General features: G+C 42.3%; 1 protein-coding gene across 2 annotated transcripts in view; it reads right to left on the reverse strand.

The window, feature by feature from the left end:
• The window catches only part of LOC120238480 (collagen alpha-4(VI) chain-like), a 124597-nt gene that overhangs the window by 77970 nt on the left and 19150 nt on the right, over window positions 1–27477 (reverse strand). For both annotated transcript variants that reach the window (XM_039242232.1, XM_039242231.1), the window contains exons 3-12: window positions 25967–26569; window positions 21905–22510; window positions 16493–17122; window positions 10710–11255; window positions 9806–10360; window positions 5753–6087; window positions 4268–4346; window positions 2585–2730; window positions 2110–2202; window positions 240–293 (exon numbers count right to left, since the gene is read on the reverse strand). In XM_039242232.1, coding sequence (XP_039098163.1) covers window positions 240–293; window positions 2110–2202; window positions 2585–2730; window positions 4268–4346; window positions 5753–6087; window positions 9806–10360; window positions 10710–11255; window positions 16493–17122; window positions 21905–22510; window positions 25967–26569 — 3647 coding nt within the window. The remainder of the gene's footprint in view (window positions 1–239; window positions 294–2109; window positions 2203–2584; window positions 2731–4267; window positions 4347–5752; window positions 6088–9805; window positions 10361–10709; window positions 11256–16492; window positions 17123–21904; window positions 22511–25966; window positions 26570–27477) is intronic.

Here is a 27477-nt window from a genome sequence, read left to right on the forward strand (position 1 = left end):
TCAACTTCAGACTAAAATGACACTTATCATTAAACACCTGCTAGAGACTCTATCTTTTACAAAATCTGTCCACCCCATATTTTGTTATAACAAGTAGTTGTTTTTATATAGATATCTTAAACCCATTGTAAATGAAATAGATGAAAAAATTTTTCATGACAACTACAGTTAAGTGTTTCTAATATTTGACCTATTTCACCATATTCCTTCAAAGAAAAAAAATAAGATGCAGTACTTACATGTCCACCTTCTTCACCAGGATGACCAGGTAATCCATCAGCACCCTTCTTTCCCTGGGAAAAAAAGAAATCAAAAGAAATAACTTGGATTCTAAATTCTTTTCTCAAAAATAAAATAAAAAATCGTTACTAACAGATACCTTGTCTCATGGAGTTGACATTATATTGAGAATCTACTAAGCATTGAGCACAATGTATAAAGACATACAGAAACAAATATTTTTGGCCTATCTTGAATATCTGTTTTTCTAAACAGTTGGCACATCAACCTATTTTTATTTTTCTAAAATACTTTTTAAACCATTTTGTCAAAAACCCAAATCAAAATGAACTTCTAATTAAATGTTTAAGGAACACTGTTCCTCTTAAAGAGGACTTTGACCTTGTTTTACAAAAAGTCAGGAAACAAAGGTGTTTCTGCTCATATTACTTATGAGAAATGGTTGTTTATTTCTGTATGACTCAGCTGTTTAATCTCTTTCTCTGTCTTTTTTTTACTTCTTCAATAACTAAACACATAAACTATTTCCTCTCAAGGAAGTTTGGCTTGCCATTTATAGCCAGATGTGTTTATTTTATTGAAAAACTGGTCAATAAGATACGGGAGCCATGTTCTCTTTGGGATCAACAAAGACGTGAATGTCAATGCAACCAACCACTGAATTCTTAAGACAGAAAGAGCAAAGAAGTCAATTATTCAAAGCATTCCCATCTTTGGCCTGTGAGGCAGAGTCCTTGACATGCAAAACAAAACAAAACAAACACACACACACACAAAACACATATCAAGAGGTTCCCAAGCTTAACTTCCTAATTCTCCAGTCTGATACCTAAGAACAACACAATGGAGGAAAAATCTAGTGGTAGGGAATTACTACAATTTTTCTTGAGAAGTAATTATATACCTTATACTGTTCTAAATCAAGATTGATCTGCAAAGTCAGTAAGAGGTCATTCCAACAATCTCACAGAATATCTTACAAAGAGAATATAAAAAGATGGGCAAAGCCAATGGGTTTAATTCAATCTTACATGAGGATTTGTGATTATCCCATTGTAAAGCCCGTGTCCCTGGATAAATGAGGACCATTTTACGTGAGATTTATTCTCCTTTAAAAGTGGGAAGTGTTAGGGGCACCTGGGTGCCTTTGGCTCAGGTTGTGATCTCATGTCATGAGTTTGAGCTCCACATTGAGCTGTCTACTGTCAGTACAAAGCCCACTTCAGATCCTCTGTTCCCCTCTCTCTCTGCCCCTCTCCCACTCATATGCACTCTCTCTCTTAAAAAATAAACATTAAAAAATGCTTAATAAAAAAATTAATAATTAAAGTGGGACATGGTAATTTTCTATCACTTCACCATGGAGTTAACAGGCGGATGCAAAATGACCAGTACTGAACAAAGCAATTGTATCTTTTCTCAGTTTAATTTTCTGGAATAGAATGTTAGTTAGCTCAGAGGGGAAGAGGTACTAACTGTTGTAAAGAAAGCAGATGATGCGCAAGTGAAAATTCTGCAGACAAGTAAAAACGTTTGTGCAGTAGTAGAGTCTCTGAAATTTGTCTGTGAAATTACTTATTAAATAAATGTAAGGAGGCAGCATAATGTAGTGGAAAGAACACGAGACTTGGAGTCAGATAGACAAAGGGCTTAAATCCCAAAATGCCTCTTTGTACGAGTGTGACTTTGGAAAATAATGTTCCTTCTCTAAGCCTCTACTGCACACCTGTAAAATAATATTTACCTCAAAGATTTGTTAAGAGGGTAGAATTAGCAAAGGTATGTTAAGACAGAACGTGGGGCCTGCTACCTAGTGGTACTGAAATGTCATCTCTCTCCCCCCACCATCCACGTCCAACAAACTCTCACCTTGCTCCCGGGGTTCCCACCAGCGCCTCGGTGTCCATCTTCTCCATAACACTTTTTATATGTATTGCAGCATCTTCTTTCCACAATTGTATCCTGAGAAACAAAATTCATATAACATGATTTTTTTCATCTGTGTTAACCTTTGTCACATTATACACTAAAGAGACAGAATTTCCTCTAGGTTTTGGGGCACCTGGGTGGCTCGACCAGTTGCACATCTGACTTCAGCTCAGTCATGAACCCACGGTTTCTGGGTTCAAGCCCCGTATCAGGGTCTATGCTGACAGCTCAGATTCTAGGTCTCCCTCTCTCTCTGCCCCTCCCCTGCGTGCACTCTGTGTGTGTGTGTGTGTGTGTGTGTGTGTGTGTGTGTGTGTGTAAAATAAACATTAAAATGCTTTAATTCCTTCTGGATTTTTTAAATTATTAGAATAAATAGACCTAGTGAAGGATGGCGTTAGAAAAAAATACTCACAAGTTGCTTCAGTAAGATGCTTGGGAGGGATTGCTGTGTGATGCTCAGAGGCTGATTGTATGAAAATCCTCTGCCAAATTCCAGCTCCTGGAGCTCTTCTAATTTACGCACACCTTCCAGGCCAATAATGAGGAGCCCAGAGAATCCTTCAAAATACCAGCAGGTGGGAGATTTACTTGCATGTCTTTTGACTGGTCTTTGTCCTGGCCCTAAATATTCATGCATTGTCCCACCCTTCCTCTATCCTTCACCTGTCTTGTGTCAAACTGCATTTCTAAGCAATGAAACATGGGCAGAAGTGGTGTGTCTCTCCCTGGGAGAATTTTTCAGAGCAGTGCATAATTTGCCCTATTTCCTGTCCCCTGCCACAGGAAGAGACCCTCTTTCAGCTTGAGTCCTTGAGGGATGAGAAGGAGACAAATTAATGGTCATGAGGCATAAGATAAATACATTCTTGCTCCTTTAAGCCACTGGGATTTGAAGGCTGTTTATTTTTGCAGCATGAACCTATCCTACTGATGAAGGCGCTGCAAAATCATCTGGCTTTGTCCATGTAACAGACAACCAGTGAACAAGGACACTTTTCAAACGGGCTAGAAATCACTGTTTGTAGAATTTCAGAACAAATATTTCTGTTAACATGTTGAGCAGTAAATTCACACACACATCAGCTTTTTGCTAGTGTAAACAAGCTACTTAACAATCTTGTGGTTAAAAGTTGTATACATATTCTTAATTATTCCTTAAAATAAATTTCTAGAAATGGAATGCTGATCTAGCAACGTAGGCAAAGTTTGCTGTCTTTTGTCCAAGATTTCAAATTCCCTTCCAGAAAATTTACTTTTTAAACTTCCTATGTGGTAAATTCAGTTGGGAGCAAGTTATCACAGAAAATATTCCAGCATAGTATCAACGAATGGAAAGTATCATCTCCAGAGGAATATACTGAACATACTCTACCAAGGAGGGAGAAAGGTATACGGAGCTTGAGTTGCTGGTTGTTCATCCTGAATTTGCTTTAGAGCTTTTGAGTGGCACAAAATGGGAACTGAACGGCAATCAGGCAGAGCGCACAGGTGGTACCGTCCAAGCACACCCAGCTAAGGGAGCTGGTGAGCACTGAATTCCAGCCAGCACACCACTAATCCAGCCAGGCGCCCAGGCATAGGGTTGCATACACCCAAAGCATTGGCATCTTTTTTCCATTTCACAAAGATGCCATACAGACTAGTAGCAGCACTTAGGGGTGGCGGAAGAGGAAGACTTGGTGAGAAAAGGAGGAAGGAAGGGCAATGGAAAAAATGAAGCCCAGCTTTAAGGTGATTCCAGAGTTTAGGAAAAAGAGAGCCTTGTTAGGAAAGAGCAAACAGCACTCAATTATCATGAAGTAGGAGTTACACATTCAACCTTCAAAAGCAGATGCCAGGCTGGTAATTGGTCAGTCCTGTCTCAGTCAGAGCAACCCTTGATCACTGTCAGCCAGGGTTATGGGATCCTGGGTTCTCTCAACCCTGAACAGCCCCTAATTCACACAAAGCATCACCCTTGTGGGCACTGAGCTCCAACCACTCTATGATTAGTCTATGGAAGGCTTAATGGAATCCAGTGCCTTCTAGAAATCTGAAAGAGTATCTCGCTCCCTATGGGAGAAACAACCCACCCAGGGTAACTATATGCACTCACCTTTACTACGGAGAAGCTCAGAGGTGTTCTTCAGTCTCTGGAGATCATCATCCAGTCCATCTGTGAACACTAAAAGGACCTGTTGTTTATGAGAGAAAGAAGGGTAGGGGGGAACAGGGATGGAGTGGAAGGAAGGGGAGTAGGGAAAGGGATGAAAAAAGAGGGAGAAGATGGATGCTGGAAGTTGCATATTTTATTTACAAAAAGCAAAGACAAGTTTAGCTTTTCAGGTTGTATCCAGTCCTACACCCTGTTTTGTTTCACCCATTCATTTATTTGTTACTTTATTACACATTTGTTTTTTGTTTTTGTTTTTTTTTTTTTTACAAATAGTTTATTGTCAAATTAGTTTCCACATAACATCCAGTGCTCATCCCCACAAGTGCCCTCCTCCATGCCCATCCCCCCTCCCCCCCACATCCATCCGTCCTCAGTTTTTGTCAGCATTCAAGAGTCTCTCATGGTTTGCCTCTCTCCCTTTCCCCCACCATTTCCGCCCTTCTTCTCCCCCTTGTTCCTCCGTCAAGTTCCTCCTAATCCTCCTATACGTGCAAACATATGATATTTGTCCTTCTCTGCCTGACTTATTTCGCTCAGCATAACACCCTCAAGGTCCATCCACGTTGCTACACATGGCCAGATTTCATTGTTTCTCATTGCCATGGAGTATTCCATGGTATAGATAAACTACATCTTCTTGATCCATTCATTACACATTTGTTTTTACTTCAATCTCCCCAAGGCACCCCACCAAAAAAAGAATTTGAACCAGCTTAACCCCTTCACTTAAAATACCTTCCAAAAATTGCCTTACAATATCCATCCTTATTGACACAAAAATACCAAAATTTTAATGCATTTTTATAATTAAAATATGTTACCTTTACTCACAGAAAATTTTAATTTAAAAGTGAATTACGTATTTTAAGAAATAAATCCACAGGATGCATTTTTGAAGGAAAAACTAAATGTAACTTTCAAAGTTTGGAGATGTCATTTCCAAAAAAAATATCACATGAGATCTTTTCATCTCTATAGGTTTTAGCATGTGTATAGTTCTTGGGCACGAGGAAGGGCCGACCATGGACAAGCCATTAGTAAGCTATTAAAGACAGTTCAAAGTGCTGGCTGGAAAATGACGGGCCCTACTCTACATGGCAATGAGTGACTATAAGGAGCTAATATCTTCCAAGTTGTCTTTGGAATGAATTTGCACCATGGAAGAATATGGATCACTAACCTGTGAACAACTTGAGGGCAGGGATTTGTCCTTATATCCCTACTGGCATTATTTAGCACAGAGCTTCTTGGGCTTAGTAAATATTTGTTGATTGAATGAAAACATATCCCGTATTGGTCTTTTAAGACTATGGTTTTTTCCATGTTTTTTCCAGTGAAGAACAGTTTATTGGCCTCAGACACAAAAGCCTTATGCCTCCCACCCTGGCAACTGGCTCCATATTATGGATTCTCAGCATTTATTACCTTCACTTTAGCAGAAGAGAGCTGGATAGCATTATCTCCCAAGGACTGCAAAAAATCCACATCCATATAGTTGCTCTTGGCTGCCTGATGAACTAAGAACGTCTGAATAATCTTTTCACTGTAACTTTTAAAGCCTGAGTCAAAAGTAAGCTGGCCATGTAAGCCAGGCACCAAGTAGCGGAACATCATGGTGGGTTGACCAGGAACACTACAGCTGATGTTAGAAAGCAGGGACAGCTGTTGCATCAGCTCTGGCAGTAACCCTTGAAGCTTCTGCTGATCTTGCCTTGTGGGACTGGAAATATCAATTCCTACAGACAAATCTATGTTGCATCCTTTGAAAGTGGAGGAGAAAAAAATCAAATTAGTAATCTATAGGTGCATGACTGAGCCCAGAATGTATCAGCCAATCCTGAAAGAAGAACCTGCAGCCAACCCACAGAAATAGAAGTGGGTTAAATAATGGTGGGGATTGTTTGATTTGGGGAGTGGTTTGTTACATAGCAAAGCTAACTGATACAATATATAGTGTTTCATATCTCTGTTTCTCTGCAGATGGTATTCCCTCTACCTGAAGTGTCCTTTCTTATCTCCTCAATTCCAATCTGGTTAACCCATACATGTCCTTCAAGTTGTAGTTCAAGTGACCCCCTTCCCTAAAACTCTCTCTGACTCATGTCCCCAGGTCCTCAAGTTGACTTATTAAATACCCGTGCATGTCCATTGTTATTTTACTTGACATTCTTTCCCACTAAACAAAGATTTATTCATAGCAAGGACTATGTCATCTAACTTCCCCAATGCCTAATACAGATAGATGCTTATTAAATGTTTGAAAATGAATGAAGAAGGGAATATGAATGAGCCTTGAGTCTTTTTTAGCACAAGCTGTACTATTTTCCTTCTCCCCTCAAAGTTTTTTTTTCCTCATTCACCACCCACAGTTATACTTTATTTCAGGGAAGCACATTGGAAAAGATCAAGACTGACAGTCACTCCCAATTTTCTGTTTATTGTACCCGAAAATTGTTAACCCCTCCTGGAAGCATGTTTCTAGCATTTGTAAACCAATGATCTTTCAGACTATACCCATTCACTCACGGGTGAATAATAAGACCATGCACCTGGGCAATGAGCAAAAATTCCAACGAGCAAAAGTTGGTCACAGATGCACCTGGATTAGAATGTAGACAAATAACTTAAAATGTAACTTATCAATAATAAAAGGGCTACTATGATTAACTACTTCTGGACAACAGCATAACCTGCAATTGTCCAGGACAAACCAAGACATGTGGACATTTTCTCCTTAGTCCAGCACTCATTGGAGTATTTGACTCAGAATCTGTAAAAACAAAACTGAAGAATTTAAAAGGAAATTTGAAGAAAATAAATAAATACTGAACTCTTTATCAGTGAAAATGATCATAAATGGTATCTCAGGGATCTGAGATCCAGGGCTGAGCCATGAGTTTTCCATCTCCTAAATAATGTACATCCATGCTAGCTGGCCAGATATGTTTCCAAAAGTGCCAAGACACAAAATACCTTTCTCTCCTCCTTTCACATAAAATATCTTCGTTTTGTTTTGACTTTTAAATCTCTAATTGAAATTCAGCAAAAGGAGCTTTCACAGATATAAATCCCACTTCTACATTGGATCTAATTTCAGAAAAAAAGAAATTTCCTTTTTGCAGTATGATGCATTATTCCAACATTTCTAATTTAAATATTTTTTCCAGGAACATTTTCAGCTGGCTTTATTCTGTAACACAAGAATATGCAAGCATTTTCTTTCCTTATTAATGTAGAGGGTTGAACCTTGCCAGGTAATCTCTAAGGTCTTTAGGATTCAGCTTTATGATTCTAGAATTTTGGAAGTAATTAGATTCCAGCTAATTATGGAGGTATCCAGCTACTTTTATCAGAAAAGTCAGAAGACAAAGCTGAAGATGAATGTAAATCCTAATTTACTACACGTTATAAAATAGTCTGAAAAGAGAAGCAGGAATCCTGTATCTCTTCTCCTGCTCAAGATAATACCCAGCTCTGTGTGTGTGTGTGTGTGTGTGTGTGTGTGATATTATATATGCATATGTATTATATATAATATATATACAACCCAAACAACAAAAATAGGACTTTGACTCCTGAAAAATCCAAACTGCTTAATGCAAGACATCCTATAATCTATGCTTATTTTAAGAATAATTTTACACATCCACTCTTTTCAATTGATTTCTGAATTCACAAGGACACAGTAAAGTGATATCCTTTACACGGTATAAACAAAAATATTAATTTAATGCTCTAGAAAGTCAGCTCCAGCTTTCGACACCAAACTTCTGGGAAGTTCAAACCCTGCCTCCATTATTTCCCATCTGTGATTCTTAATCTCCCTATTGTTTTTCTCATCTGGGAATTAGGTATCATAATAAAAATATCTGCTTCCCATGGGGTTGGTGTAGGAACGTTGGGCTTTATGGGTTTCATCATATATTCCTTTATATGATTTAATGCTACACTATGCTTTAGTGTACTGTATTATACTTTACTATGTATTACTAAACCATATTATACCATTGTATGCCATCCTATGGTATTCTATACTAAATTATATCATACTATATTATACTCTACTATTCATCATGTCTTACAGTACTATACTATACCGCACTGTACTATACTACACTGTACTATACTCTACTACCCTCCTACTTAAAGTGTAATTTGAGGACCAGCAAGATCAGCATCTAACAGCACCTGGGAGCTTGTTAGAAATGCAGAATCCCGGGGCGCCTGGGTGGCTCAGTCGGTTAAGCATCCGACCGGCTCAGGTCATGATTTCACGGTTCGTGGGTTTGGGCCCCGTGTCAGGCTTTGTACTGACAGCGCAGAGCCTGGAGCCTGCTTCAGATTCTGTGTCTCCCTCTCTGTCTGACCCTCCCTTGCTCACGCTGCCTCTCCCTCTCAGAAATAAATAAAACATTTTTAAAAAATTTTTTTAAAAAGGCAGAATCCCACCCTGACCTACTGAATCAGAACCTACAGTTCAACAAGATCTCCAGGTGATTCAAATGCATATTAAAGTTTGAGAGACCCTCTTGTGCTCTACCATACTATGCCAAAAGATGCTATAGAACAATTTCTAGTACATAGACTCTACCACCAGATTGCTTCAAGTTTAAATCTCAGCTGTGCTATTTATTCAGGACAAATAACCTGATTTTGCTGTGTCTTAGTTTCCTCAACTGTAAAATAGTATTTATTTAATAGGGTTATGTGAAGATTAAATGTTTTAATACATGGAAGCCCTTGGAATAGCCCCTAGCACACAAAAAAAGGACCATCTAAAGCTTAGCCATTCTGATTATAATGTGATTGCGTTGGAGAATCTCACTCCCTGTGGGTAGGAGGGAGCACTGTCCATGAAGATATTCTCTGAGTCAATCACTCACTGAAAGGCAGTTTGGGGCCAGCCAGGATAGACCCAAACTGTTGGGAGGGGGAACACTTGCCTCTGGACTATTTAGAATAAAAACTTGAGAAGATGAAATGGGGTTGAGGAAGACCTCAGCCATATGGAAGCTTATAGTCAACAACGTAGAGAGACATCTTTTCAAAGACACATAGAAGAAAAACTGTGTTCTGTTTCATAAGAGCACCCATGTAACTGATATTATTCTCTGCTTCTATTTTCCTTTTGGTTTGCCCAAATCTTCATTAAATTGTGTTTGCATATTCCATTCCGGTTCTTCTATCTACAAGGAATAAACTGAAGAATTGTGAGGACTTTCTAGGGCCAGAATCCTGGGAAAGTTTGGGCCACTGGAGTCCAGAATGACAGCCATGAGAAAGTTAAAAAAAAAAACAAAAACAAAAAACAGGTGAAAATGAACTACAGCATCTAGAGTTCAGACCAGCTGTCCTCTACTCAGGATGACCTTCCCTCCCTCCTCCAGCTAGAGGATTTGTTTCATTTTATTAAGAGAGACAAAAGTGTCCCTGACACAATGGGCTCGTGGATCAAATAACAAACCCTCTGTCACTTACCTTGTGGAATGCAGACCTTAAGAAGAATTTTCTTCTCCAGGTTCTGCAGGGACTCAAAATTTTCTTCATAGTACACTTTTTGTGGGTCATTAGTAATCTCCAAAAGCTGAGCACTTTGGGCTCCCCCCACCCCAATGGCAAAGATATTGATGTTCCTGTCCCTGAGAGCCTTGGCTGGTATGGCTACATTATCCTGGGCAACCCCATCGGTGATCACAATCAAATACTGATGAACACTGGGTCTGCCTCCTCTTGGACTGTCAAAAAAAGGCAGAGTGAAAGTCAGGGCTTTCCCGGTGTAGGTGCCATGATTCATTTGCCGAACATTTGAGATGGCTCTGTGGATGTCCACCTTTGAGGAGTATTGGTTGAGCCTGAATTCTTCCTGAGGGTCTGAGCTGAACTGCAAAAGGCCAATCTGAATTTCATCAACACCAATATTAGCATGGTCCACCATCCTCTTCATGAATCCCTTCATCTTTTCAAAGTTTACTGCAGAGATGGATTCCGAACCATCTATCAGGAAGATAATATCAGCTTGCCGATTCTTACAGGCTAGGGGAAAAAAAGGGAGCAGAACAGAACATTTACTCAGAGCCTGAAACCAATGAATTATAAGTCCCCAGGGATAGTCTGGGGTGGCATATACACAACATGAAAACATTTTTAAAGGAAGTGGAAGAGGAAGTCAATGAAATAAATTTTCTGTGACCCAGCACAAATGAGGCACAGTTATATGATAAAGATAAAATTTAACCACCTTGCTTCATTCCAGGTCATGGTCACTCTGTGTCCAATCTTCGCTTTTGGACCAGTGAGTCCACACTTTGAGAATGAAGCCTATTCAAATAGATTAGATACATGTATTTGGCAGGAAAGAGAGAATAAAGAAAACAATTCTTACACTCTGAGGAACAGATGTCCTGTACCATGTCTTGTTGAATGGCCTTCAAGGAGTCAAACTCAGGTGCAAAAAACGTCTTGTCTTTAGCTATCTCCTTGAGTTCATTATCATTAGCGTTTTTGATTCCAATAGCATAAATGATGACTCCCTGTCCCCTCAATGCCTCTGCAGGCTCAGCCACTGGATCCTCAGATTTACCATCAGTGATGACTATGAGATACCAAGGCACATTGCTGCGAGCAGTGTTCACAAAAACTTGAGCCATGCTGCCCAAGGCCAGACCGGTCATGGTGCCACCTTGCCTCTGTTGGATGCCATCAATGGCTACCTTAAGCGTTGCCACACTGGAATATTGGCTGAGGATAAAGTCACTATTAATTCTATCTGAGTATTGGACGACTCCAAACTGTACTCTGTCAGGCCCAATATGGAACATCTTTATCACCTCATTCATGAACGCCTTCATTTCAAGAAAATCGTTGTGTTTGATGCTGCTAGACCCATCGACAAGGAAGTAAATGTCGGCCTTCTCAATGTGCACACAGTCTAGGCAATAAGAAGGAACAACCCATTAGAACACAGTGTGAGACAGCAAGTAGCCAAAGCTATTCATCCTGATCCCCATCCATACCTCCTCAGCTTTCCTTGTTCCCTTGAGAGCCAACAGCTTTTTACTGAAAGCATCTGTGACTCTGCCTAGGGGTACCATTTGACCAGGAGCACACCAGGCAGACCACAATGCCTGGGGATGAGTTTGAAAGAAGCCACCAACCGATGATTGACAGGGGCTAGTGGATAAACACCCAGCTCCCCTCCCCTTGGGTGGGACAACTCTGAGGTGAGCTCTACACAGTTTCCCTGAGTCCCCTGCAGAACTGAGCCCCAGCTGCCAATAGCAATTACCTGCTCACTAATTCAGCCTCTATTGGCTGCCTTCCCTTCTTTTCTCAAATCTCCACTCCCCTACCAGTATCGCTGGGGGCACCCCCCCATGAATCACTTGCATCCCTATCCTTGTCTCAGAGTCTGTTTCTGGTGAACCCCACTTAAGACATGAAGTAAACAGTACTTGACCTTTCTCAAATGGGGAAGCTGAGGACAACCTAAAGTAAAATGTCAGGACATATTTGAAGCTAGGAATTGCCTCAGTATCCAATATCCCCGTTTCCCATGCAAGTCAGACTTAAAATAAGGACGAAAGAGTACACTTTCTGAAACTTAATTAATTTAAGCTAATATAAAACTGTCTTAAGTGAGCTTTACTTAAATGAATCACTTTGTATTAAGGCTTAGACTCCAAAGGGCAAAATGGCACTACAGTTAGATCCTTTCTCAACCACTTAGTATCAGCCTTGCCCCTTTGCATCTCAATCTCCTAATCTGTCAAATGATGATCTTAACACTTCCTCAGTAAGATAATAGTGAGGATTAAATAAGATCATAGAAAAACATCAGAACTGATTTTTTTTAAAGTAATGGTTAAGATCACCCATTGTCACATAGCAGATTCCTCAGAAAGAATCAAAAAGGGGCGCCTGAGTGGCTCAGTTGGTTGAGCATCCGACTCTTGATTTTGGCTCAGGTCATGATCTCATGGTTTCTGGGATCAAGCCCCATGTCAGGCTCATGCTGATGGTGTAGAGCTTGCTAGGGATTCTCTCTTCCCATCTCTCTCTCTCTCTCTTTCTCTGTCTCTTCCCCACTCTTCTCTCTCCCCATCTCTCTCACTCTTTCTTAAAATAAATTCGTAGATTTTTTAAAAAAATAAATGATACATAATTTTCTCCTTGCACGTCTCAGAAAAAGTGGTCCAGCCTTGTGTCATTAATCTCTAGAATCCTTTGTTCCAGGGAAGAATCAAGAGCCTTCTCATGTTTCTTGGCTGAAAGGGAAGTGGTTTGAGGCTAGAGATGAGCTCCCTTGCTCAGGCTTTCATTTGGGAGGACCTTGGTCCACACAATATGTAGTGTATACTTATACTTTTAAAAATACGTATTATTATTTATCCAGATTAAATTCAAATGTAACTGGGCAACCTGTGTTGTACCTGGCAATCCTACCCTAGCAGGGCAAGCACTGGAAAGGTGTGGAGAACAGTTATCCACCTCTCTAGTAAAGTGTTGGCTGAATGCTTAGAGAATCGAGGGGAAGTTATAGAAAAAGAAGGCGGAAATTCTGACCTTGCTGGAAGCCAGCATCCACTGGTAATAGTTATGTGGCTGGCTTGAGTCTGAGAAAAAGACCATGGGGCAGGAAGGGACATCTCTGTAGCCAGTCCCCTGCAGCAGTGGTCCAAAGACACTCCACTGTAGCCCAGGGTGTTCGCACTGTTCAGAGGTATCCCAAAGCCCTGAAGACTGTCTGGCACTACACATTCATGCCCATCTTGGCAGATGGAAATTTGAGGCAGGACAGAAGACAGAAAGAATAATTTTTGCAGTCTGGATACTGCTATGGATCCATGTCTATTACAAACATAAACTCCTTAGCAGAGCATCTGACACATAGCTGATGACCAGTAAATAATAGACATTACAATCTTGCGATCACCCAGGATAGATTTCTGGTAAAACTTCTTAAACTTCCACTTGCCTCTAACCACTGTAGACTTTGGGCTGATTTTCCTGATTCCAGGTTTCATTTTAGCTGCTGTGCAGTTTGGGAATGAAATCAACTCTTAGCCCTTATACTGTCTATGAATTAGAAGAGAAAAGTACTGGGAGCCGCACCGGCCTCTCTGGATGGCAGTCACAGCAAGGAAATGGCAGTGTTTGCACAGCTCCTGCCATGAGAAACGAAAACTGGTTATCTCTTTCTGCTACTACTGGCTCATGTTGGAAATGAGCCTGCTGGTATTGACCAGGCCTCACAATATTCCATATCAGACCCATATTCCAAACACAGATATCTCATAAGGAAAAGCATATTCCTGCCTTTTCAAAAGAGATTTGAGATGAAAGCACTGTGGATGATTGTCAAAAGGCTCTTCCTATGGGCCTTGCAGATTGAAGACAATTGAGCCTGGCCCCAAGACAAAGAGCCTAATTTAAAGTTAAGGTACAGATAAGGGCAGAACATAAGTTACTACATATATCTTTGCTAATTGGTGATGCATAGCAGTCCCTTCCTCAAAGCCTACATTCCACAAACACCCTCCCTTACACTGGCAGCTGGGATGAGGATAGATAAGAGTCGCTAAAACATAAACCCTGATGCAAAGACTGACACATGTATGGCCCCCATGGTGCTTGCACATTCAGCATCAAGGAAAAGGCTTGCTCAAGCAACTTAGCAACAAGCCTAATATACATTCTTCCTCTTGTGATTAAAAATTGTCTAGAGGCCTACCCACGCAAAATAAGATAAGTTTGTTAGTATCTTAATCTGGGGGACTGACGTCAAGAATATGGGGAGGTTCTGCAAGAATACTTTCGTAAAGCCTGTTTCTGTACACCTTCCGCTGATCAAAGCATCTTATCACAAATAATTAGCCCCTGTAAAAATTCTGTCTTCTGATGTCATGTTACTGTTTGACCTATAAAAAAAGACCCCAAAACTGACAGGACGGAGATGCCTGCCTGGTGATCAGAAAGAATCTCGGGGCTCTCTCACTCTCTCTCTCGCCAACACCGTCCATCCTTCAGGGACCCCTGGACCTGCTGGAGCCGGCCTCCGACAGAAAAGGAGCTTCTCTCCCTCTCCCCTACAGATTATAGGGAGGGGTGCACAAGGAAATGAAATTCATATTTAATGATTTTGTTTCCCATTCCCAGAACAGAGAAGGGGACTAAAGATAGAGGCCAAAGCAAAAGATAGGAATTTATTTAGATTTTTTTAAATCTCTAGACTTCAGCACAAGTAATCAAGAAATTACAAAATTATTTAATGATTGTTTTTCAAAAAAGACTCCATGCTTTACCCCCGAAGATATAATCACAGTCTTGAGTTTTTAAGTTAATTATCTACATGTTAAGTAGTCAACTTCTATTATTCTGATTTGAATCTTAGAAATATTAGCATCAGTGGACAAAAATAGACAGGTAGACAGACGCAAAGATACTTATAATAGTAAGTGGAAAATTAGGGATTTAAAATTCAGGCAGTTTGTGTGTGCCTGGATGGCTCAGTCGGTTAAGCATCAGACTCTTGAATCTGGCTCAGGTCATGATCCTAGGGTTGTGGGATTGAGCCCTGTGTCGAGCCCTAGGTGGAGCCCCAGGTCAAACATGGAGCTTGTTTAAGATTTTCTGTCTCTCTCTGCCCACCCCCACTTGCTCTCTCACTCTAAAAAAATATTTAATGAAAACTCAGGCAGTTTGACTCCACGGTGCATATACTTAACTGCTATGTTTTCTCTGGTGTGTTTTTAAACCTGCATGTGCAGTAGGAGCTTTCCTAATCAACTTCCTCTGAAGCGGTTCACCCGCTAATTGACTTTCTCCTTTCCTCTATGACACATGAGTGACACCCACACAATACACTGAGTGCCCTCCCCCTGGAAGCTCCCAAGAGCAACATTACATAGTGCTGCTTCACTCAGTGGAAGATGTGAAAACTAGTAAAGGGAAACCTCTCTAAAATGGACACAGGAGAGCAGAAAGGGGAGTTCTCATGCCCTCCCACTTGTCCATTACAGAGCCCAACAGAAGAATCCTCGGCAGGAAAGAATCAATTACAGTCCCAAGGGGAAAATTATGAACAATGCATCTCCTACAAAAAATCAACTACCCCAGCAACTCAGCCAATGAGAAACTGCCATTGCCCTGAACTCTTGCATTTTTCCAATGGGCTTTTGTTCAGAATAATCCTTCCCAATTTCTTCTTTCTTCTCAATAAAACATTTCTCTCCTTTGTTTATTGGACTCGCCTACTGCTGCTATGGCTTGTCTGTCCATAATTGCAGTTCTCTGCTATTCCCAAATAAGCCCATTTTTCCTGGTAAAATAACTCTTTTATTTGTAAGGTCAACAAAAAATAAGGCTTCCAAGAACAACGTAGGTTTATCCTCAGTCTATTTATGGCAGGTTTGTTACTAAAATTACACAACAAATCAAATATTGTACAAATCAATAGGATAGGGGCATGAATAAAACAGATTTATTGCATCTATGAAAACCAGGTTAACTGCTTAGAAAAGACCCAATGAAAGTAAATTGTTTTAAAGAAAATTGTTGATGTACCAGATACCACTACAAAATTGAATTTTTGAGATCATAAAAATAAGGATTTCTATACTCAGGTTGTTTCAAAAGCAACTAAGTTTTCCTCTCACTTTAAAGAAACTGAAACTGGTAATTATGGGAACTATACTACTGGATGACTGATGAAGAAAATATACAGAACTCCAATCAGCTGTGCTCATATGCAAAGAAGCCTTGGTCCTACACAAAAGATTGGCAAATTAATGTTCATTTATATTTTAAAGTTAAATCTTTTAATTTCAAGAATGTTTGTATCTTTTTAGAATTAAAAGCTACTTCAAGTAGCTTAAGATTTAGTAAATCCATACCTAGATCCATCAGGCCTCTACTGTAAATATACATATATTTTCATCAACCTGATAAAAGGGATAGGGGCTAGAAAGGAAGAGTGAGGAACGCTCACTTTTTACTTTATATTCTTTTGGAATCAAAACACAAGTGAGACTCTGTAAGTTTTGTGTTCCTGTGTTTTAATAAACGGGCTCCAAAATCCTTCCTTGGATGAGGAGTGGAGGACGTGAGTATATGGAACAAGCAGAATTTTTTTTTTTTTTAAATCAAATTTGGAGAAGGTCCTCCTACCTTCTTTCAGGGGATGGCCCCTCCCAGAAATGGAGATGTTTTTGTCCACAGTCTCAGGGCAGAGCTGGTTCTTAATCTTGCTCCTCACAACGGAGAGTTGCAGAAAGGATTCCAGCGAGATAACATGTTTCCAAGGAGGGTATGATGCTATCATCTCCAGGTCCTTCCTGTCTGAGCCAAGCTGGGTGCTCACCGCATAGATGGTAACCCCTGCCCTGCGGAGGAGAGAAGCTGGCCCAGACACGTGGTCCTGGGAGAAGCCTTCTGTGATGACCACGGCTATCTGCTGCACACCCTGCTTGGACCGGCTGCCCTTCTCCTCAATGAAAACCTCATTCCTTAGGAAATCCAGAGCAGCACCAGTGTTGGTCATTCCACTTCTTCTCTGGTAGGTTAATTTGTCCAAATGCTCCAAGATTTTGGCTTGGTTCTGAAATGCATCCAGGGAAAACTCAAGTTGTGGCTCCTCACTGTAAAAGACCAAGCCAATTCTCACAACATCAGGAGCAATACGTAGAGAGCTGATGGTTGTCTTTAAGAAGTGGACAACTTGTTGAAAATTTGACTGCCTGTCTCTGCTGAATTCCTCAATGAGGAAGACTAAATCAGCCGGGATGGCAGTAGGACATACTGCAAACAAAGACAGAAAGAAGAGCTTTAGCATGAGAACAGAGTAATAATAAAAACAATACTCATTTGTGTATCACTCTATTTTTGCCATATTTAAAATTTTTTATTTTAACTTTTATTTTTTGAGAGAGAGAGAGAGAACACATACGTGTGTAGGTGGAGGAGGGGCAGAGAAAGAGGGAGAGAGAGAGGCCCCATGCAGGCCCCATGCTGTCAGTGCAGAGCCTGACACAGGGCTCAATTTTATGAATTTTATCTCTAGTTCATGACTTGAGCCGAAATCAGGAGTCTAACATTTAACTGAGTGAGCCACCAATTTTTACTACATTCTTATGTTGTAATATGCTATATTTTTATGTACTGTAGAAATATATTTAGTATCAAAATCCTTTTTTTTTTTAATGCTTTATTTATTTCTAGGAGAGAGAGAGAGACAGCGTGAGCAGGGGAGGGTCAGAGAGAGCAGGAGTGACAGACTCTGAAACAGGCTCCAGGCTCTGAGCTGGCAGTCAGCACAGAGCCTGACGCGGGGCTCGAACCCACGAACCGCGAGATCATGACCTAAGCGAAAGTCGGACGCTTAACCGACTAAGCCACCCAGGCGCCCCTTTAGTATCAAAAATTCTAATAAATATGTTATACTAACATATTAAAGAATTTTAGAATTTAGTAACAGCCTTTGTGACCACTTTTCGGCGTGAGAGTCAAAGAACATCACAGGCTTCGGGGGGGAGGGGGGGATGGGCATGAAGGAGGGCACTTTGGGGATGAGCACTGAGTGTTATGTAGAAACTAATTTGACAATAAACTATTTGTAAAAAAAAAAAAAAAAAAAAGAACATCACAGGCTTCATACCTATTATTGCAAAATCTTTCACTGAAAAGAGTATTCGCGTTACTTGCAAAATATGAAACATATGAATATCCACAAGAAAGTGCGTTAGTATCATTTTTCAATTCATCAAAGTTCATTAGAAGCATCTGAATCTTGCTTGACTAGTTTTTTTTGTTCATTTTTCTAGTTTCAGGAAATACTGGATCAAATTGTCTAGGATAGCCCTAAAACCTCCTGGATTTGATCCTTTTTCCTCTTGGTACAGATGAAAATAAGAAATCGTACCCCTTTCTCTGAAAGATCTCATGTCATTTCAGCCCAGACAACATGAAATGTTGCAAGTTCCTATGAAAAATCTTGGTCCAAAAACCAGGCACTTTTTCACTTTGCCATAAGAGAGCCTTCTCCTGAACATTCGTCAGATGGAAGAATGGAGCTATAACAGCATAAACTCCCTTCCAAGAGGAATGCGGACTCCTCTCTCCCAATTTAAGGCAGTGACTAACGGAAATCCACTGTGTTATGTACCAGAAAGTCCAGATCTGCTTTCACAGGTGAAATCAGAAGCCTGCCTACCACAAAGCAAAGCCATACATGCAGAGGGCTGAAGCCAGGCTACAGACAGCTGGGCACTGTGACACAAAGTTTAGAGAAGCCACAGAAAAACCTTGTGACTTACCTATGGCCTCCAGGTGTCCTGTAATTCCCGCTTTTTATAAGGAACTGAAAACGATCCCAGATTTAAAAAGAGTGTTTCCCCTGATTTTTGCCAAGCCTAAAAGACTTTCTTTAGAAACTCCAGGCACCTTTAACTTCTCCTTTCCTTCACCTACTAGTACTAAGTGCTATTACAGTTGACCCTTGATCAACATGGGTTTGATCTGTGCTGGTCCTCTTATACGTGTGGGTTTTTTTTTTTTTTTTTAACATTTATTCATCTTTGAGAGAGAGAGAGAATGCGAGAGGGGGAGGAGCAGAGAGAGAGGGAGACACAGAATCTGAAGCAGGCTCCAGGCTCTGAGCTGTCAGCACAGAGCCCAACTCAGGGCTCAAACCCACGAGCAATGAGATCATGACCTGAGCCAAAGTCGGAGCTTAACTGACTAAGCCACCCAGGCACCCCTGATTTTGTTTATCTTTAAGAGCTGACCCCAAAAGCTGCAAGTCGCCAAAGTCTCCACAGACACAACCGAAGGTGCCCGCTGCCCTTGGAGCACCAGGGAGGCCTGCTGAGGCTGTCAGCAGCCCCCAGGGGCCCCAGAACCGGGCAAGGCCACAGGTTGCCCTGTGTGTCCATGGGATGGTCAGGTAAAGTGCCACGGCTGGGTCAGGAGGCTGGGCTGAAGCAGAGGAACACACCCAGAAGGCAGGGACGGCACCGTGTGGGGACCCCTGAGCCCCTGGTATACCGGCGCCCTCCCCATCTGTTCTCCGCTCACCGAGCTCCCAGGCAGATCCCTTTCCATGGTGAGGTCCTTGCCCCTCCACCTTGCAGAGGCCAGTGTACACATGTGTGGCCACGGCTACCCATGGCCACAGGCTGGTGCTACACCTCCAGGCAGATGGGGCAGACGTACTGAACCTCAAGGCTACACACGACCACCCATGGGCCCACCAGGCAGCCACTACCACCAACCTGAAACCCAGGCTGTGGGACTTTGCCATCCCCATGCCACACCCACCCTGTGCGGCCCCTGGCCCAGCCTGCCTGTATGCAGATTTTTTTCAGTACTGTAAATGTACTTTCTTGTCCTTATAATTTTTTTAATAACATTTTCTTTTCTCTATCTTACTTTATTGTAAGAATACAGTATATGATACATACAACACACAAAAATGTGTTAATCCACTCTTTAGGCTATCCATAAGGTTTCTGGTCAATGGTAGGCTATTGTAGTTAAGTTTGGGGGGGCGTCAAAATTTATATGGAGATTTTCGACTGTGGGGGTTGGAGTAAGAGCCCCTACACCCTGAGTTGTTCAAGGGTCAACCGTATTCCCCTTTCAAGTTGTTCTCATTATCAGAGCCACCACTGGGCTAGACCAGGCATCCTATGTGGCTAGGTGGCAGCTCAGTCTTAAAGTCTTTCTGAGTCTGAGGTGTCATGTGGAATGCAGCCTGGTCCCTGAAGACTTCTTTAAAAACAACGGTCATGTTGTTTTTCCTGCTTAAAAGCCTGCAGCTACTTCCCAGTACCTTTGGAGTACCTTTGTGACCTTTGGGGTCCATCCTACCTCATCCAATCTTATCTGTCACTACCTCTAATTTGTTCCATTTTTCCATTCTCCTCCCATTTATCCAGCCCATTCCCACTTCCACACCCCTACTCTTCCCCTTACCAAGAGTAGCCTCCTCCCTTCTCCCCATACATTAAAATCATACTCAATATTGAGAGACTAACACAATTCTTCCCAGATCAGATTCTCCATTATATCCTCCTTTCTACTTCTACTTAGTGTAGTGTCTGGAAGGTGCTTCTTAGTTCCGTATTATCTCTGCTTAGGTTTTCCTCATGTTATCTCATATGTGTTTGTCTCTTCTGCCTTGTAAAATTCCAAGGACTCCCAAACTGTACATGTTGAGAGGTCTAGGCAGAGCTACAATAGTTCAGAGAAAGGAGGGATTTATCACTTTTGTTGTGGGCATCAAATAGAAGCTCCACCAAGACAATAACGTAGCAACTGAAGGATAACTTTGCCTGTGGGCTTCCCAGGCTGATAGTACAGTATATTCAAGGGCAGAGATAGTGGTGGGAAAGTATGACAAGTATATAGCAAAGGGTGAGTAGTTCAACTTGGCTACTGATTAGAATCTTTAAAAGGACTTAACAGGAGATAAGGCTCCATGGTTCTCATCCCTAGGGGACATTTTGAAATACATGGTGGTGTTTTGAATTGTCATAAGATTTGGGGACACTATTGGCAGGAACTAGGAATGTTAGGCCTCTGACAATGCACAGTACAATCCTACACTATGAATTGTCCCACTCAATTCAAAATGTCAATAGCATGTCCCTTGGATATCTTGAACACAAAAAAAGGTCAGACCTTATTTAATCTCTGGGGAGAAGCCTGAATGCTCCTTTCTCCTGGAAAGAGCATATGGTAACTTCAATTATTGTGCCGAAATATTCAATCCTACACCTCACTTCCATGGGAGGAATATACTCTCTTACTCCATTGACGATGACACGACTATATGATTTGCTTTGGCCAATGGGATGTCAGCAGATGGTGACACAGAGATCTCAAAAGTGCTTATGTAAATGGATTTGCTCTCTTGTATCTGTGCAGTTCCCATGGGAAGATTATGACCAGATTAGCCTAATAATCCCAGGAGAAAGATGAGAGCTATGGAGCAGAGCCAAATGTAGATCAGCCAACCCTCAGCCAAATCTCAAATCTGTGAATAAGCCCAGGCAAGATCAGCAAAGTCATTCAGATGAGCCCAACAAAGATTAGATGATCCCCAGATGAGAGGAAATAAACAATTCTTTTTAGCCACTGACTTTCTGGAGGGTTTCCTAAGCAGCATCATTGTGACAACAGTTGACTAATACAAGGTATGTGCCTGAGGGAGCCCCATTCCTCCTCCTTCTCCCCATTCACTGATGCTAGTATCCCAGTACTGAATCCTTTTTTTTTTTTAATGTTTTATTTATTTCTGAGAGAGAGAGAGAGAGACAGCGTGAGCAGGGGAGGGTCAGAGAGAGAGGGAGACACAGAGTCTGAAACAGGCTCCAGGCTCTGAGCTGTCAGCACGGAGCCCGACGCGGGGCTCGAACCCACGGACTGTGAGATCATGACCTGAGCCGAAGTTGGACGCTTAACCGACTGAGCCACCCAGGTGCCCCCCAGTACTGAATCCTGAATGTCCCCCTTCTCTACTCTTTCTCCAGAGTATCTGAGACCTCTCAGTGGCTCACACATGTAGGGACCAAACCTTACCTACTACAGCCTCCTTCTCAGATGCAATCCCAAACTGGAGCTTCCCAGTCCCTTGAATCACCACACTCACATTCTGCATAATCTGTCTGACTCCATCTTGTCCTTGCATCTCATATACAAGGGGTGGGGTTGCCATCCCCTCCAGTTCTCTCCGGTCAAAGTCCTGTGCACCCACAGACATGACTTTCACGCCTTTCTCCCTCAAAGTGTGTGCGGCCTCCCAGACCTCATCTTCAGATTTGCCTGAGGTCATAACCACTGCATACTGGGGAACACCCTGGAGAAACCGGCTTCCTGCTGCCTCCTGGAAGAAGGTCTGATGAAGGTATCGCAGAGCTTTGCCTGTCCTCCTGGAGCCACCCAGGAGCAAAAAGTGACCATGGATGTGAGCAATCATCTCATTCTGGGTCTGATAGGTATTGAGCAGGAATTCAGTGTGACCTTGACCACCATACTGAGCCAGTCCAATCTGGTACTTGTCCCTGCCAACATCCAGCAGGCCAATCACTCGGGAGATGAAATTCCGCATCCACTGGAAACTCGCCTGTGATGTGTTCTCTGAGGTGTCGGCGAGAAAGACCACATCTGCATAAGCCTGGGTGAATTCTGGAATTAAAGAGAGAAGAAGGAAGGAAAAGACACAGAGGAGAAAGTAAATCAAATCAGAGCTCATGAAAATTGGATACAAGGATACGGGGAATATAAGAGGGAGAGGTGCTATATTTATGTAACACTGTACATATTGTACTCCCACCTCCTCCGTGTGAGGCAAGGCTCTCTCCCTCTTATACTCGGCTTCCTTTGTTGTCTGCTTTGTTAGACTAAAGCACCTCTTACCTGTTCTTCCACCAATGAAAGAGACAAGCAAAATGGACATATACGGAGCAGTTATTTTGTGCTAGCAATTTTTATACGTCACCTGATTTAATCCTCATACACCATCCTACTAGGCACGTATTACTATCTTCACTGCACAGATGAGAACACTAAGGTGAAGAAGTGAAGCTGCTTGTTGACACTCACGTAATGAGAAAGTGGCAAAGGCAGAATCAAGCACACGGGTCTCCGGGACTTCCTCTGAACCACAGGGCGGGATGCCCTTTACTACCTGTGAGAACTGCATTCATCCTTCAACCCTCAGCTCTGATGTTCCTTCATCTGGGAAGTCCCCCAAGTGGTCTCCAGTGGCGGCAGCCAGCTCCGCCTCCTGCCCTCCCACTACACTCAATGCGTCCTGGCTCATGCTGTAATTAGGGGTCTCGGTTGGAATATTGGGTTTTGACACAGCTGCTTACCTTTTATCTTACCCTCCACTGCTAAGCACAGAGTCTGCAGAATGCCTCCTGAGAAATCCTGCAGGCTGTTGAAGTTTTCAGTGTTGACGAGAAACTTCTCAAATGGCTCACTGGCTATTTTTTGTAGTTCCTGGACATCCTGCACACTCACCCCTACCACATACACAACAACTCCATCTTCTTTTAACTTGTCAGCTGCCTCCTGGGCGTCATCATTTGACTCCCCATCTGTCACCAGGATAACTATCTGAGGAACCCTGTCCTTAGCCCGGCTGCCAGCTGCCTCAGTGAAGTACTCTGCCCTGATAAACTCCAGGGCACTCCCTGTGTTTGTGCCTCCTGTACGGTAGGGAAGATTCTGGATCTGCTCCAGGACCACACTCCTCAGAGGGTACTGGTTCAGCCGAAAGGCTGGGGAGATGTTGTCATTATACTGAGCAAGTCCCACTCGGACCTGGTCACTGCTGATGTCAAGCCCCAAGACAACAGAGTGAAGGAAGTTCTTCACTTTCTGGAAGTTCTGGGGTCCAATGCTGGTTGAGCTGTCTACTAGGAAGACAATGTCTGCCAGGACTGCCTCTCTGCAAGCTGCAAGAAAGAGGACAAAATGTATGGGGTCTGTGGGTCATCAGTCAAAATGCTTAGAACCAGTGGAGCTGAATGGTGTGCAGAAAGGAGAGCAGTGCCAGTCAGACTATACTCCATGATCCTCAGCCGCCCTAAATGACAGTGCTCAGAGAAGTGACAACATTCCCTGAGCTTTTCCTTCCCTCCACTCTATCATCTTCTGAGGCTTCTGTCCTGTTCTATTGATACCTCCAGTCTTGGAATCCATTTGGACAATCCCTTGAATCTCATTAAGAAGAAAAATCCTTTTATAAATGAGAAAGGGGTTTTCCTCTTTCCAGTGGTAATAAACTTCATCTCGACAAGTGTGTTGCTACAAACAGGTCAGAAAGCTGGAATATATCCTGTATTCCATGACACATCTCATTGTAGCTCCACCACTTAGGAGACCTGTGACCTATTTATCACTCACCTTTCGGAGACTCAATTTTCTTCTCTGCAGCACTGAAATCTTTATACCGGCCCTCACACTCTCACAGAGTTGTTTTGAGGATACAATAAGATAATCTACTGTAGTACAATTATTAGTGCTCTGCCCAGGTCCTCTTGAATTCCTTTTTACCATTTGCATACACTGCTTTTTGGAGGACTTCTCTTCAGCTACTGAAGCTGCCTTGCCTATAGTATATGAAAGCCTAGCTGAAGCATAATTTATGTTCCTGAGTTCTCCAAAAGGATCAAACTAAAACTGCCCTCTATGGAACTTTTACCTGAGATCGCGTTCTTCCTTTCTTTCCTCTACCTCTCCATCCTGCACCCCTCACATCCTTACCAACCTTCTTTGGGAGCTCTTCCATAATAAATAATGTATATCCAAATCCTTGCCTCAGGCTCTGCTTCTAGGGAACACAATCTCTGACAATTGTTCTATTGGGATGGATCTGCTCTAACAAACCTGAGATCAGATCCTAGCTCTGCCATCAAGTTAGGTGGCATGCCTCACATGAAAAATGCAACTGATACCAACTTCCTTACATATCTATATAAAAGTAAATACTAATTGCCCTATGTATCGTACACTTCCTTATGTGTCTAGCAAAGAATTGCTTTATGTATCTATCTATCAGTCAGATGGGCAATGTAAATAAGTTTGGCAAACTATATAGTACCAAGCAAGTGGTAGTTAGTACTACTAAGTATACAAAACCTTTTTGTAAGCTTTGAAGTGACACACAAAAGCATGGTATATAATTTGATTGTACAAATGCAGTACTACCACCACACACCTGCAGCATCAAATGGGTGAAAAGCTCTAGCACTTTTTCTCATTTACCTGTCTTATATAGAAATACCAAAATAATGAGTAAGGAATGAAGGCTCTATCCTTTTATGGATTTTGATGAAAACCACTAGTAAGCTTCTCTTCCTCTGCTCAAAGTTCTCTGCTTTCTGATAGAATTAAGTAATTAATTTGTAAAGGATTTCTGCAAGGTTATGCCCCATCACCGCCAACAGAAGTACCAGGCTAATGACAGTTATGTCATCACAAGTAATGACTGAAATGCTTATCACCACAACGTTTGTCACTTCTGATGGACTGAGCGCTGTGATAAGCACTCTACTTGCACAGTTTTATTTAACGCTTTCAACAACTCTCTGAGCCGGGTACTCCCATCCTAAGAAGAAAATTTAGATTCAGAGAGATAAAGTAACTTGTTCAAGCTGACACAGTTAAAAAGTAGAGAACTGGTATTTGAACCCAGACCTTAGTTTTCCTTCAATTCATTCTTCAAACCATTACATTATACCAACACACCATCAGTACATTAAGTAAGCTTCCTGGGGGCTCTACTGCCCCTCTCTTCTCTCCTCTCCTCTCCCCATCCAGACAAAACGGATAAGTTAATCTAGGCATAACAGTATCATTCTAGGAGCAAATATTCTTCCTTCTGAAATGGACTCATACTACATCTATATATAGAACCAGCGTAAGGTGCACAGGATTTATTTTAAAAATTGGTAAGTCTCTGGTCAATGATTGGAGAGGAGCATAGAGTACAGATAGTTTAGTGAGACTGTAATACTAAAACTCAGCATGCACACATGTGAAAAAGAAGAAGGATGCTGGGAGAGATGAGTAAGAGATAAAGCTTTGACTGTGGCTTCTAGATCAGAAATAAGAAAGGGAAAGCCTCTGTACCTGGAAAGACATAGTTAACGGGTGGAGCTGCCTTTGCCAAAGTATCACAGAGCTGTTGCCGCAGCTTCTGAGCATGACTGCTCAGATTAGGGAAGTTAGGAACAAAGGAGGCAAACTTCTCTGCAGGGCTGCTCGCCATCTCCCTGAGCTCTGCCAAAACTGCATCTTTGACGCCGACGGTATAAAGTAGGATGCCTGCCCTCTTCAGGGCCTCTGCAGCTTCCTGCACGTGGTCCTCCGCTGGGCTGCTGCTGATCACTACGGCCACCTGAGGCACACCCTGGCTTGCTCGACTCCCTGCTGTTTCGTGGAAGTGGTGATCCAGAAGGAACTGCAGGGCCAGGCCCATCTTGTGGCCCCCAGGCCTAAACTGAAAGCCTTGAATGTGTTTCAACACATCGCCTTTGCGGTTGTAGTCAGAAAGTAGGAATTCAGAATGAGGTACATCGCCGTACTGGGCCAGCCCCACACGGATGGTGTCTCTGCTGACATTGAAGCTGTTTACCAGGATGTGCAAGAAGTGCCGCACAACACGGGCATGTTGAGGGTTGATGATGGTGTCCACTAGAAACACAACATCTCCCACAGAGGCCTCCCTGCAGACTGGAGAAGAGAGTCAATTCAAGATAAAACATCACAAAATTGACAGCTACTGGCTGTGAATCCATTTCTCTCCACTCACTGTCTTCACACCCTGTAGATCTGCCTGCACAGCTCTTTGACGAAAGCTAATACGCATGGCTTAAGGACACCATCAGCTTCCTTTGCTGCCTCATGGCTACCATCGACCCTTGTTCACCTGTCAGCCTACTTCATTTTAACAGAACTCTGACCCCTTCAGTGAGATCTCGGACTATGGCCCTCCACCCATCCCTTAAACTTAATGAAAGAAACCATTTTTCTACCCGTAGAGGATGCTGTTGGTACCTCACCTAGACCTCTGCTGGAGGCACATCTATGCCCAGCTGCTTCAAGTGCTACACTTAACTGCTCCCCTCTGAGACTTTGTCTAGAGACCAGTCCCTGGCTGAAGGGAGCAGCCACATCTGGAAACACCTGGAAAGTTATACTGTTTGGGTGGTCCATGTTTGATCACATGAGGATACAAACCTGGCCCCCTTGCTTTAACTGAAATAATTCATGGTGCTATTTATGCTCCAGCATCTTCCATGGCTCAGGCCACGGCTGCATTTTACCTGAGGCTATCCTCGCTTGGCTTCTTCACCTTCAGCCTTTCTCACTTCTCTCACTCCCTTATAGGTTTCTCCTAAAGGTACTCCCTCAAAGTAACACATTCACCAAATCCTTGTCCGCGGCTCTGCTTCTAGAGACCCGACCTAGGATCAGCTTTCCAGCTCTGATCTCTGGCACTCCCTAGCGACCACCAGGCCCTTTTAGTTTGACTCATGGCATTCCCATAAGTGTGGCTCCCATTTGTCCTTTGGCTCCTGGAAATCAAGCCTGCATTGTGCTACTACTTTTCCCAAACCCAGTTGTAACCCTGGGAAACA

Source organism: Hyaena hyaena, unplaced genomic scaffold, assembly GCF_003009895.1.
Source record: "Hyaena hyaena isolate Hyena2069 unplaced genomic scaffold, ASM300989v1 scaffold_210, whole genome shotgun sequence".
In the NCBI taxonomy this organism is placed as follows: Eukaryota; Metazoa; Chordata; class Mammalia; order Carnivora; family Hyaenidae; genus Hyaena; species Hyaena hyaena.